Genomic DNA, 12,807 nt, shown 5'->3' on the forward strand with positions numbered 1-12,807 from the left:
CAGAGGCAGCAGCCTCTCTGTGGCCCCAGCATCAATGACAGCTCCCATGGTCCCAACCTGGTACCATGGGTGGGGAACTGGGCAGTCCCAGGGTTCTGCTGCAGGTACTCAGCCTGCCATGGCCAGGAGGCCCTCCACTGTGGCTTTAGTCCACCTGCAAGTCTCCACTGAGGCTAGCAGGGGTACCCCACCCTGTGTCAGGCACTCCCAGGGCAGAGTTGGGAGGCTAACCCAACCATTGCCCTCCAAGACTCCCATAAGCCAGCACTATCAGCTGGACAGTCAGCATTGTGTTATGCCACAAAGAGGCCAAGCCATGGGGAAGGGCTGGAGCAGTCCAGGGAAGCCCCATGGGGATGGAGGCATCCCCACCTGGACCTTGGTAATAGGAGAGGAAGAGCTGCCTTGTTAGAAGGGGTCAGGACCTTGAGCAGGAGTCACACTGAGCTTGAACTCTGGCCTCTGCACTACTGCCTTATTGTGTGAGACTTGTAGATGAGCCCTTCCTTTCTGAACTTGTTTGGATATATGTACAATGAGCATATTAGAATACAGCTTATGGTGTGTGTTTAATGAGATTTGTTATCAGAATGCTGGGGAATATTAGGTGTGATGATGGAAAACAGAATAATTCTGTTGAACATTTTGTATCCCTAGCTGGACCTGGGCTGTGGAAGGGGGTGCCTCCCTGGTGGTGGGGGAAGGAGGGGATGAAGACACAATGGTGTTTTCTTCCCCTGGCAGTATTCCTTGACCCCAGATGTCCCTTGGGGTTGTTGCTGGTGGTGGTCCTTTTCTTGGGCAGAGAATACAGTATGAGAGAGGTGTCCCATCACATCCAGGGAGTAGGGTTTGGGGAGCAGAGGGGAAATTCTAGCTGTGACATGGAGTGAATGTGCTAGCCCCTTCGTGCTTCTGTTGTCATTTCCAGGTCACTAGAGCTATAGGTGCCTCCCTGCTGGAGGTTCAAGGGTGCATACCCAGGGTGGCTTGCCGCCAGCACCTGCTAACCTTCTTCCTCTGCTTGTCTCTCTTCCTCTCATCTGTTTTAGAAGCTGAGGCCAAAAAAGCATGCAGATGGCTCCGAGCAACAGGATTCCCTAAGTATGCTCAGCTTTTTGAAGGTAAGGTCACTCAGTGGTTCCCCCTGCCCCACCCCAGAGTTGCCTTATCCCTCATTTTTCAGTTGGAACATGGGGCCAATAAGAATTTTTTTCTCCCACCACACAAGAAGCTGTTTATCCTGGCCTGCTCCCATAGTTACAGCCTCTGTCCTGTCTTTTCTCCTGCCTGCTCATCAGCTCGCACAAGTTCTGGGGTCTCCAGTATGTTAAAGTGCCTTGTCTCAAGCAGGGCCGCTGCACTGCACAGTTCCCAAGGACGGTATTTATGTAGACGTAACATGGAGGGTGCACTCTAGCATCCCTGCTTTCACCTTCCCTCCCAATGGCCTTATTTCTCTGCTTTCCTTCGTTTTTCTGTTTTTCTCTAGAGTTGTTCATACTTGCTGTTTCCATTCTTCCCATATCCCCACCTGTACCTTGGCTTCATTCCCACCTCGCTAACAAAACAGTCCTTGTCACATTCACCAGGGACCTACATGTGGTCAAATTCGGTGGTCACTTCTCAAACCTGACTTAATCTCTCAATAGCGTTCAGTGCAGTTGGCCACTCCAGCTCCTGGACTGCCCTCTTCTCCCAGCTTTCTTCAGCCACTCTCAGTCTCCTTCGCTGGCTCAGCTTCCTCTAACTGCTCCTCATTGTTAGAGTGTCCCAGGGCTCTGTTCTAGCCCTTCTTCTCTCTGGACATTTATCTATGAGGAGATCCTTTTCTGAGCACCATGTATATTCTGATGACTCCCCAGTGTCTCTCTGTCCAGACCTTAGGCCCAAACTCCATATTTATCTCTTCAACTCTCAATTCAGTATCTTCACTCAGCTGTCTGACAGCTCAGATGTTATCACCTGATGGCGCCACCACCACTTAAGCCCCACATTCCAGCATCATCCTATGGTTCTCTTTTCCTTTGTGCCTATATCTAACCCGTTAGCAGGACCCTGCTCCCTCCAGACTATATCTTGAATCAATCCACTTCATACCACCTTAACTATCACATTAGTGTGACCTCGCCCAGCCTAGTGCTACAGCCTCCTTTCTACACTCCGTCCTCTACTCTGATGTTCAGCAGCTAGAGTGACCCAGGGAGTGCAGGCCTGACCACAATATACCCCACTCCACTCTGTTACTCACTCCTCTGTGGGCTTCATGTCACACCCAAAATGAACTGAGAGGCAGCGCTTTGTTCCAGCTGACAAAACTGCATCACCCAGTTTCCACATGCTTCTCTCCAGTTTGCTCACTACTCTCTGTGCTCATTTCTACCACTTGCTTACACCAGACTCTCGCCCTCCTTGGAGCCTTAGTTTTGGTCCTGCTGGAGACTTTCTCCCAGACTCTTTGCCCAGTTGGCCCCTTCTTGCTCTTCAGGGCTCAGCTCAGAAGTTACTGCCTTAGTAAGGCCTCTCTTTACCCTGTCACCCTGGCTCATGTCTGCTAGCATTTGTAACAGCATAGTTTGTTTCTCTCACATACTGTTTACCATCTGTTGCCCCTGTGAGAGCGTAAACTCCATGAAAGCTTGGATCATTTTTGTCTCATTCGCTGTTGTGTCCAGTGCCTAGCAGAAAGTTAGTGCTCAATTAACATTTGTAAATGAGTTCATGGGCTTGCTTTACTAGTAGGCAGAGAACTGTGAGATTTTGCAGGTATTCTCTCCTCTTCCTTCACTCCTTCCTCTCTCCCTTTCCCTTCTCAAACCCTAGGGAGCAGGTGCTCTTGCTCTGAGCAGAAGGGAAAGGGAGCTATTGTTTGACTGCACAGTGTCCTTCTTCTTTCTCTGGTCCCCCTGGTTCACCTTGGGCCAGGGAGGAGGTTCCCTGTCTTGAGCAGCTTCCCGCATGGACCTGCCTCACTGACTGATGGGTCCTCTTGTCCAGCTCGACCTTTCTGTCTTCTCCTTGATCTTCCCGCTGTGGCCAACCGTGAGCTCCCTGGGTCCCTCCTTCACTGCAGCCTTTCTCTTCCTCCTCAGCTCTCGCCTGCCTGCCTACCTTCTGCCTGGGCCCCCTTCTTCTCACTGAAGGGTCCCTGGCACTGAGTTTCTAACCTGCTTCCCTTGACTCATCTCTGCTTTTCTCTGCCATACAGAAGGTTTGTTTCCCGTGGATATTGGCTCTGTGAAGAAGGACCACGGTTTTCTGGACGAGGACTCTTTGGGGGCCCTGTGCAGGTAGGGGTGCTAAGGGCTAGGCCTGGGAGGTCATGGGCCTGGCTTGGGGCTTCCTCATGGGAAAAAAGCCATCCTTGTCCCCCCTGACAGTGTAACCTGCCTATTAACAAAGCTCATCTGCTGCTCTCATGCTCTTCACTCTTCACTCTGTCTCTGTGCCTGTGATATCCTCACCACCCACCCCCAGGCACTAGAAAACCAAGGTCTTTGGCCTTTTTTCCCTTCAGTTAGAGCCTCCAAACATTCTTCTAATTTGTCCCCCTCTACTTTTTGAGGCCAAATCACAACTTCTTGGATCCATCCTTCTAACTGGCCTTCCTGTCTTCTATCTCTGCATTCCCCTCCTTGCACTGCATCCAGCCCCCCAAGAGCCACCAGAGTCAGCTTCCCAGTGAGTGCTCCTCTGCTTGAAATATGTCGCTGTCTGCAGAAAGAAGTCTAAATATTTTTAGCATGACACCTGAGGCCTTTTGCAACATGGTTCTGACCAACCTTAACAGCCTCAGTCCTTCCCTTACACATGCACTGGTCTGTTTACTGACCATTTCCCTCTCTACCTTGTCACAGGCTTTGGTTGATGACTGGGATAGGAGTCTCTGTCTCTCTCTCGATCCAAATCCCATTTCTGTTCTCCAGCAAGACTTATCTCTGACTGCACCCCCCTGCTTCATGGAAGTTGCTCATCCCACCCTCTGTGTGCCCTCTATGCCTTCTGTCTATTCTGTTCTTGAATGTGTCCCATCTCTGTAGTGGTTGTTTTTTGTTTTTTTTTTTTTTTTTTTTTGTCTCATATCTATAAGTTCCTAGAAGACAAAAGCCCATAATCTCTACAGCATCATGTCTAGCACTGAAACCTTCATGAACACAGGGACTTGGGAGATGTTTTGATATCTTGAATATGTGAAGCAGTAGATGGCATCTTTCTAGTGTCTAGGCTAGTCCCTGCAGGCTCAGTGGCTTGTGACCCTCAGGTGAACCCTGCTTTGTATTACTTGCAGGAGGCTGATGACCTTGAACAGTTGTGCCTCGATGAAACTGGAGGTTCATTTTCAATGCAAGCAGGTGAGTTAGGGCAAGGATAGGGTCTGTGGTCTTGTGGCACCATGGGGTACCCAGAACATACACAAATCACTTATGAAACTAGTTCCAGTGTCCTAGGAGTCTGGGCTGTCTGGTGTGGTGCCTTGCTCCAGCCTGGGAGTAGAATGTAGGGGGCTTTATGAGGCTGCTGGGTTTCGGCTAGCCTGGTTTCAAAGTTGGGGTATGAGAAAAAGTACCCTGACCCATAGCATCACTCAGCCTTATCAGCCCACCACTCCCTCCTGGATTTTCTAATAACTAGACCTAGTGATGGCCATCCCTCAGGGAATTCTATCTGCCTAAATGCCTTCTCTGTGATGGCAAAAATTCCATGACTAGGGGGCAGAGACACAATAATGTGATGGAAAATCATGGCCCATATGATCTTAGAAGATCTTAGAAGTCAGGATGTCCAATCTCACTTCTTGAAATCTTACCACACTAAGCCTCATTTTCTCCAGCTCTACAATGAATTGAGGGCAGCATTAATACCCTCCAAAAACCTTTCTGACTCTGCTAGTCTGGGATTGCAGAAACTAAGATGGCTCTGGGTCTGCATGTAGCCCTGGAAGGTGGGGAAATGAACCTGTCCTTCCCTGAGGTCAGACTTTATGGGTTTTCTCTGGAGCTTTTTCTACCAAAGTCCTGCCGTCAACAAGTCGCCAGGGAAATGGGAGACCTTGGGCTCCTAGCCCCAGCTCTGCACTGACTTTTCAGTGACTTTAGACAAGCCTCCTCCCCTCTCTGGTCCTCAGCTTCCCCACTTTGCAAAGTAGAAAACTAGAAAATGTAAAATATCCTTTTTAGCTCTGGCATTCTGGGATTCTTATATAAGACTATAGCCTCAAGACTCGCTGGGAGGCTGCTGAGGACAGGATGTCAGGATGCTTGGATTCCAGCCCCGCTGTGTCACTCACTTGAAAGTGAAATTGTTAGTCCCTCAGTTATGTCTGACTCTTCGCAACCCCATGGACTATAGCCCTCCAGGTTCCTCTGTCCATGGGATTCTCCAGGCAAGAATACTGGAGTGGGTTGCCACGCCCTTCTCCAGAGGATCTTCCTGTGACATTGTATGACCTTGGGCAAGCAGCTTCTCATTTGTTTGGGTTTCCCTGTCTGTAAAATGTGTAGGGATTTGATTGATCAGATGACCACTGCCCTGCATCCAGGCTTTCTCCACGACTCCTGGCTTTTTCCGGCATTCCCAGAGTGCCGAGGAGTGCCTCCCACTCCGAGGATGTGTTCTGTCAGAGAGCAGGACCCTTTGCCCCCAAGTCCCCAAAGAGTTTGGAGGTAGAGAATGGAGCCCAAGAAAGGGCTTGTGGACTGGCCACCTGTGACCCTACCCTGTGATGCCCTTCTCAGAATGAAGACTCAGAGGAGGAAGAGCACTGTACCATCAGCAACCACTGGACCTTTGAGCGAGAAAGTAAGCAGTGGTCTTGCGTGGGTTCCTCTGACTTGTCGGCCCCACCAAGCCCTGGCCTGCCAGTGACCTCTGGCTGTGAGGGCATCCTCACTGAGCTTAGTGCCACCTCCCTGCCTGCCGTCACTGCGAGCCTACCACCTGAGCCAGCGGATCTGCCCTTGCTAGGCTGTTCTTCCGGCCCAAGTCACTGGCCCTTCCTCAGCCCCACTCGGGGCCAGGAGGGCCCCCAGGAAAAAACCAAGAAGCACCGTTCCCAGCGCTTCCTCAAGCACCTTGAGTCTCTGAGGCGGAAAGAAAAGGGTGGAGGCCGGCAAGCAGATCTGGAGCACAGCTCAGTCACCTCAGAGAAGGTTGCCAAAGCCTCCTCTTTCCGAAGTCGCCATGGCTTCCTCTATCGGGCCAAGAACCGGACGGCCACCTCAGCCAGTGGCAGTGACACTGAGACTCAGAGGGCCTGGAAGGCCTGGCCTGTGGCCATGTTCCAGCATCCTCAGCAGGCACACCGGGGTGATTGCCTGGTGCATGTGCCCAGAGACCACAAACCAGGCACATTCCCTCGCTCCTTGTCCATTGAGAGCCTGTGCCCTGAGGATGGACACCGCCTTGCAGATTGGCAGCCAGGTAGGCACTGGGGCTATGAAGGGCGCCGGGGCTCCTGTGGCTCCACAGGCAGCCACACCAGCATCTATGACAACATGCCGGAGCTGTATCCAGCTGAGCCTGTACTGGCTGGGGCTGAAGCCGAAGAGGAGGAGGAGGAAGGTGGGGACAGCTACACTCACCTGGATGACATCCTTCAGCACGTGTGGGGGTTGCAGCAGCGGGTAGAGCTCTGGTCTCAGGCCATGTGCCCAGACCTGGAGCCTGGAGATAAGGAAGAAGAAGAGGACGAGGAAGTAGAGGAGGAGGCCACTTCAACAGTAGAAATAGCCACCGATGGAGTGGAAGGCCAGACCAGTGAGGCTCGGACCCAGGGAGAGGCTCCAGCCCTCAGCGAGTCCCTAGCCCTGGGCCACATGGATGTGCAACTTGGAGTTCTGGCTCAGCCTCAGACCCCCGCCAAGGCTGAGTTCCTGGCACAGGCAGAGGCTGGGACCCCAGACTTTGCCCAGGATCATGAGGAGGAAACACATTCAGGGGGGGAACCAACCTCTTCCTCCAGTCTGTCTGTGGAAGAAGGACACGTTTCCGACACTGTGGCCTCCTCCAGTGAGCTGGATAGTAGCAGGAACTCCATGAACGAGACTGAGGCTACAGGGTCCCCGACTGGACTCCAGACATCAATACCCCGTGAGCGACGAGATTCAGGTGTCGGGGCCTCACTTACCAGACCCTGCAGGTGGGAGTTCAGGGTAAGGGTGGGGCAGGGCTTCTGTTGTCTCTCTCTTTCTCCCTTTCCCTCCCCCTCCTCTCATCTCTTCCCTTACCCCTGTTCTCTCCTCCCTTCCTTATCCCCCCTCCATATCCCCCCTTCCTGCTGCCAATTTTTTAGTCACAAGGTGCAGGGGAAAGTTCTTAGGGGCTGAATGATTGCCTGCCAGCAGCCAGTCCCAGAAGAGAAAGAGAAAGAGTACGGGACTCAGGAATCTAGAATGTAAGCTTTAGGACCTGCCTGTGCAAACTATAGCTCCTTTTGAGTTTTAGTTAGCCCATGTGTAAATCAAGGGCATTGCAGGAGATGGTCACTGATCCCCACCTTCACTATTCTGGGTTTCTCAGAGCAGCCCCTCCCCTGCAGTCTTGAATGGAAGAGGGGCTCATACTGCTTGCTGGCACTAGATGGGCCTGATCTCTGTACCACCCTCTCTGACAACATCTTGGCCTCTGGGCAACCCTGGAAATCAAGACTAAGCTTCCTCCACCCTGGAGCCCTGCAGCAGTGCTGACAGTGGTCCCATCTCTTTGTATATTTTTTCTTTGGCGGGGGGAGGAAAAGGACCAGAAGAACACAACTTTTCCTAAGGTTTGCTGAAACCTGCTCCTCCAGCCTTCTCTACCCCCTTGCCCCTCACTAGGAAGCTCCGTTGGCACAGCTTTCAGAACTCTCACCGGCCCAGCCTCAACTCGGAGTCACTGGAGATCAACCGGCAGTTTGCCAGCCAGATACACCTCCTGCACAAGGGCTCACTGCTGCGGCTCACCACTTTCATGGAGAAGTACACCATCCCCCATAAACAGGGCTGGGTCTGGTGAGTCCTGGACCAGAGTGGGCACTGAGCTGCTTATCCAGGTCTTAGATCCCTCCCTGCCCCACTCCATGGTCCTGTGAGGGTCACCCTCAGATGGTGGGTCAGGCAGGCAGAGCCCCTATATCAGTGGACTGGTGGGATGTGCTGGGAAACTGGAGAGGCCAGCATGACTCCGGGTGCCTTATGTATGTCTGTGGGAGATGCACATGGGATTTACATGAGTGTGTGCCATGAATGAGGAGGGGGTGAAGGGGGTACCTCTTCTATCCCAATTTCCATGCTGCCACCAAGGAGAATGTCCTGAAATGCAGCTTTGGTGGTCATTTTCCTGACAAAACCCTGCTGTGGCTCTCTATTGTCAAAGAATAAGGTCCAGTTTCTCTCTCATCATGATCCTTTCACGTTTCGACCCTGCCTCATCTGTCAGGGTCTTTACCCTACCACACCCAAACAACACCACTATTCAGGCCAGCAGACCAGTCACCCTTCTCTGAATGTAGAATCTGGTTCCTGCCTCTTTACCTTTGGCCATGCTCTTCTCTCTGCCTGGAATGTCTTCTTTTCCCCATTTCTCCTCTGGGACAATGATTACCTATACCTCAAGAACTGGCTGAATTTCTGCCTTCCCTATGAAGCCTTCCCTGACCTGCTAGGTACAGTTCCCCTCCCTTGTGGGTCTTCCTTAAGTTCTTGACTCACTTCTGGCCATGTGTAATGTGTATTGTCACTGCCTGTCAATGCAGTCATCTCCTTGACCAGACTGAGAGCTCCCCGTGTTCCTCTGGGACTCCCTAGGACTGGGCCTAGGGTGGGTGCTCAATGAATGTTGACTCTGGGCAGATGGCATGTTTCTTACCCAACCTGAGTCCCCCAGACTGGAGATAGTCTCCAAGCTGTGTCTGGGCCTACCCTGTCCCCATTCCTGATCTTTTATCTCTCCCTTAAATAGGTCAGTCCCCAAGTTCATGAAGAGGAACAAGACACCAGACTACCGGGGCCAGCAGGTATTTGGGGTGCCGCCCCTCATTCACGTGCAGCGCACAGGCCAGCCACTGCCCCAGAGCATTCAGCAAGCCATGCGCTACCTGCGTAGCCAGTGCCTGGACCAGGTGAGGCCTTCCAGGGATCATGAGAAGAGATGGCAATGGGAAAGAAGTCCAAGGCTGAGGGATTGGGGAGGGGAGCCACTCTGGCCTTTCCCCTGGGTCGGGCTGGCCCAACGGAGACTTTTCCTATACTCATGAAGGCCAAAGAAGGATGGACTCAAGCTCCCTTTCACCTGGCTCTGGGCCAGCTTTTTTTCTCACCCAAGTGCAGTAGCCCCCATCTACCAGGAGCCTGCCTTAGCCTAGGACCTTGTTTTCCTACTCATCTCCCCTAAGGCCATCTCTCTCCTTGAACCCAAAGCTATAAAAACCCATCTCTCTGATTTTTCCACTTCTCTCCTACCCTGCCTAACAGGAAGCTTGCCAGGCTTGGGGGTCTCTGGGGTGGCCTACACTCCTGACACCCAGTCTATGGCTGGCCTCACAGTCTCCTTCCCTCCCCTGCATGGGCCAGGTGGGCATCTTCCGCAAGTCTGGGGTGAAGTCCAGGATCCAGAACCTGCGTCAAATGAATGAGACCTCCCCTGACAATGTCTGCTATGAGGGCCAGTCGGCCTATGATGTGGCTGACTTACTGAAGCAGTATTTCCGGGACCTGCCCGAGCCCATCTTCACCAGCAAGCTTACTACTACTTTCCTGCAGATCTACCAACGTGAGTCACCCACCTATCCCCAGTAACTTGCCAGGTTCTCAGCCTTCCTGAATCCTAGAGTTTGTCTAAGATAAACCTTGTGCAGGCAAGTATAGCCATGCCCATGAGCTCAGTGAAAGATTTTCTATGCCAAGTTGTAAGGTTGTTAAAGACCACATTCTATTCCCCAAACCCATTATATGGAAGGATAGACTGAGGCCCTGAAGAAAGGCAGGGACTTCCACAAGGGTACACTTCATATTAGACCCGGGCTTGATCTAGCACCCAGAGACCCCCCGCCCCAGAGTCCACCTTCCCCCTTAGCAATTTCACTTTGGGACTGCTGTGCCTTCTACATTCCTGGAATGCAGAGGCTCTTGGGGAGTAAGGAAGTCCATCTGTCATGCCTTCCTCACAGTCCTCCCCAAGGATCAATGGTTGGCAGCCACACAAGCCGCCACCTTGCTGCTCCCCGATGAGAACCGAGAGGTACTACAGACCCTGCTCTATTTCCTAAGTGACATTGCCTCTGCTGAGGAGAACCAGATGACAGCCGGTAACTTGGCAGTGTGCCTGGCACCTTCTATCTTTCACCTCAATGTCTCCAAGAAGGATAACCCCTCACCCAGGTGAAACAGGGCAGGGCATGGCAGGGAGGGTTTGGGGCTCATTGGCTTTTTGGCCCTGGTTGGCTGGCACTGCAGTTCCCAGGCACCACCACAAGGGGCCAGTCTGACTCTTCAGGGGCCTGGGGCTGGTTGGATGCTGTGAAGCAGGGGCTTGAAAAGGGCAACAGATTGTTTTGTGTTCAGGACTGGCAAGCAGGCTTCTGGGGAGCTTATCTTGTGCCTTTGTGCCATCCTGTCTTCGTGACCCTTCCCTCCAGGATCAAGAGCAAACGCAGCCTAGTTGGCCGGCCAGGCCCTAGGGACTTGAATGAGAACATGGCTGCCACCCAGGGCCTATCACACATGATCAGTGACTGCAAGAAACTTTTCCAGGTGAGTCACTCTAGGCCGTGGTGCCTACTTCCCAGACCCAGTAGAACCAACATACCTGACCTTTGCACCCTAAATCAGGGATAGGGACAATCTTGACCACCTACGCCTTAATCTCCTACTTTCAGCTCTTCCCCTGTAGTTTTTCATTTACCACCCTGCAGCAGCCAGACCTCTGCTCCTTTAAAATGAACCTGGCAGACCCCACAGGCTCTATGACTGGGAGTCCCTGACCCTCTGCCACTCTCCATGGCCCCCAACCCAGCCTGTGTATGCCCTCCCAGGTGCCCCAAGACATGGTGCTGCAACTGTGTGGCTCCTACAGTGCAGCTGAACTCAGCCCTCCGGGCCCAGCCCTGGCTGAACTGCGGCAGGCCCGGGCTGCTGGTGTAAGCCTGAGCCTCTATATGGAAGAGAGCATCCAGGAGCTGCTGCACAATGCTGCCGAGCGCTTCAAGGGCTGGATGAGCATGCCGGGGCCCCAGCACACAGAGCTGGCTTGCAAGAAGGTGAGGACCTTGCGCAGGCTGGCCATGGGACCAGGAGGGGCCAGAGCACAGGCTGTGTGCAAGGATCCCCAAGGAAGGAGCTGCCCCGCCTCTCACTGTGCTTCTGCGTGGAGAATGGAGAATGGCAGGCAGCAGAGCAAGCACCGTAAGGAAGTGAGAATCAAACGAGACCAGGGCTCTGTCTTGGGGAGCCCCTGCTGGCATTACCTTCCCGAAGGCCTGCTTCAGACAGGTCATTACTTTTAGAGCCTCACTCCCATCCCTCCCTGCACCGCAGTCATGCCAAGCTCCTTACATTTCCACCTTTGTGCTTCTTGCCGCTGCTGTTCTTCTGCCAGGATGGACCTGCCTCAAGCATTATATTTCCCCAGCCATTTTCAGCCCCAATTTGATATGCCCCCTCCTCCACTGAAAGGCTCCAGTCATGCCCCAGGCTGGAGGTGACTTCTCTCTGTCCTTCTTTACATGAGCCATGTTCTTTCTCCAATTCTGGTTATAAGTAAGGCCACAAGTCCGAGGTTTGCCGTGGTCATAGTAAAACTCCCTCACAGGATCAGGGTAAGAGGCTTGTATAGGGCCTGGTACTTGCAAAAGGCACCAGGAGTGGCAGCTTTTCTTGCTTTGCACGTGCTCCACTTTCCACGCTAGGTGGGGGAGTTCATTGAGGATGACCACCATCTTCGGTTCCAGAAATTCCAAGCACTGTGCCCAATTGCTTGGTAGAGCCTAGTAGGCCTTGGAGAATATGAGTCCTGTCATCTTTTTGTGCTCTTGAGCAGGCAGAGGAGCAGTAATCTGGAAAGGAGAAAGAGGACAGGAAACACAGGGCTGGTCTGTCTGGATCTGGCTGGGGTTAGCAGAGTAGCCCTGCAGCCTTCCCTTGTTGGGGGCTGGAGTGAGGGCAGGCCGGTGCCCAGGGGTGGAGTGGGAGTTCTCCAGCCCTGACAGCTGCCCCTGTCCCCACTCTTGTGGCTCACAGGCACCAGACGGGCACCCGCTGCGTGTGTGGAAGGCATCCACAGAAGTGGCGGCCCCTCCAGCTGTGGTGCTACACCGTGTCCTGCGGGAGAGGGCCCTCTGGGATGAGGATCTTTTGCGGGCCCAGGTGTTGGAAGCCCTGATGCCGGGTGTGGAGCTGTACCACTACGTCACTGACAGCATGGCACCTCATCCCTGCCGCGACTTTGTGGTGCTCCGGTGAGGGGCTTGAACTGCCACCCTTCTGTGCTTGGGGGACTGGGGAGGTTGGGAGGAAACTGATGCCAGGAAGCTGAATGTGTGCATCCCTTCCCCACAGGATGTGGCGCTCTGACCTGCCCCGTGGGGGTTGCCTCCTTGTGTCTCAGTCCCTGGATCCTGAGCAACCTGTGCCGGAGTCGGGGGTGCGGGCTCTGATGCTCACGTCCCAGTACCTCATGGAACCCTGTGGCCTGGGCCGCTCCCGGCTCACTCACATCTGCCGTGCTGACCTCAGGTACAAAGCCCCCTCAGCCCTGGTAGCCCACACCGCCCCTCCCCATGCTCCTGATCCTAGGAGGCAAGTCCTATCTTCCTTGTCCCTGGCAGGGGCTCAA

The 12,807-nt window shown here is 53.4% G+C and overlaps 1 protein-coding gene across 4 annotated transcripts in view; it reads left to right on the forward strand.

The window, feature by feature from the left end:
- Positions 1 to 12,807, forward strand: part of STARD8 (StAR related lipid transfer domain containing 8) — a 77,804-nt gene that overhangs the window by 63,486 nt on the left and 1,511 nt on the right. For 3 of the 4 annotated variants that reach the window (XM_065915574.1, XM_065915575.1, XM_065915577.1), the window contains 12 exons: positions 1,053 to 1,124; positions 3,209 to 3,290; positions 4,289 to 4,352; positions 5,736 to 7,138; positions 7,815 to 7,988; positions 8,938 to 9,097; positions 9,549 to 9,747; positions 10,145 to 10,355; positions 10,613 to 10,727; positions 11,009 to 11,233; positions 12,213 to 12,430; positions 12,531 to 12,707. In XM_065915574.1, the coding sequence (XP_065771646.1) occupies positions 1,053 to 1,124; positions 3,209 to 3,290; positions 4,289 to 4,352; positions 5,736 to 7,138; positions 7,815 to 7,988; positions 8,938 to 9,097; positions 9,549 to 9,747; positions 10,145 to 10,355; positions 10,613 to 10,727; positions 11,009 to 11,233; positions 12,213 to 12,430; positions 12,531 to 12,707 (3,100 nt within the window). The remainder of the gene's footprint in view (positions 1 to 1,052; positions 1,125 to 3,208; positions 3,291 to 4,288; positions 4,353 to 5,735; positions 7,139 to 7,814; positions 7,989 to 8,937; positions 9,098 to 9,548; positions 9,748 to 10,144; positions 10,356 to 10,612; positions 10,728 to 11,008; positions 11,234 to 12,212; positions 12,431 to 12,530; positions 12,708 to 12,807) is intronic. The other variant, XM_065915576.1, reaches the window with a different exon arrangement.

This window comes from Muntiacus reevesi, chromosome X (assembly GCF_963930625.1).
Source record: "Muntiacus reevesi chromosome X, mMunRee1.1, whole genome shotgun sequence".
NCBI lineage: Eukaryota > Metazoa > Chordata > Mammalia > Artiodactyla > Cervidae > Muntiacus > Muntiacus reevesi.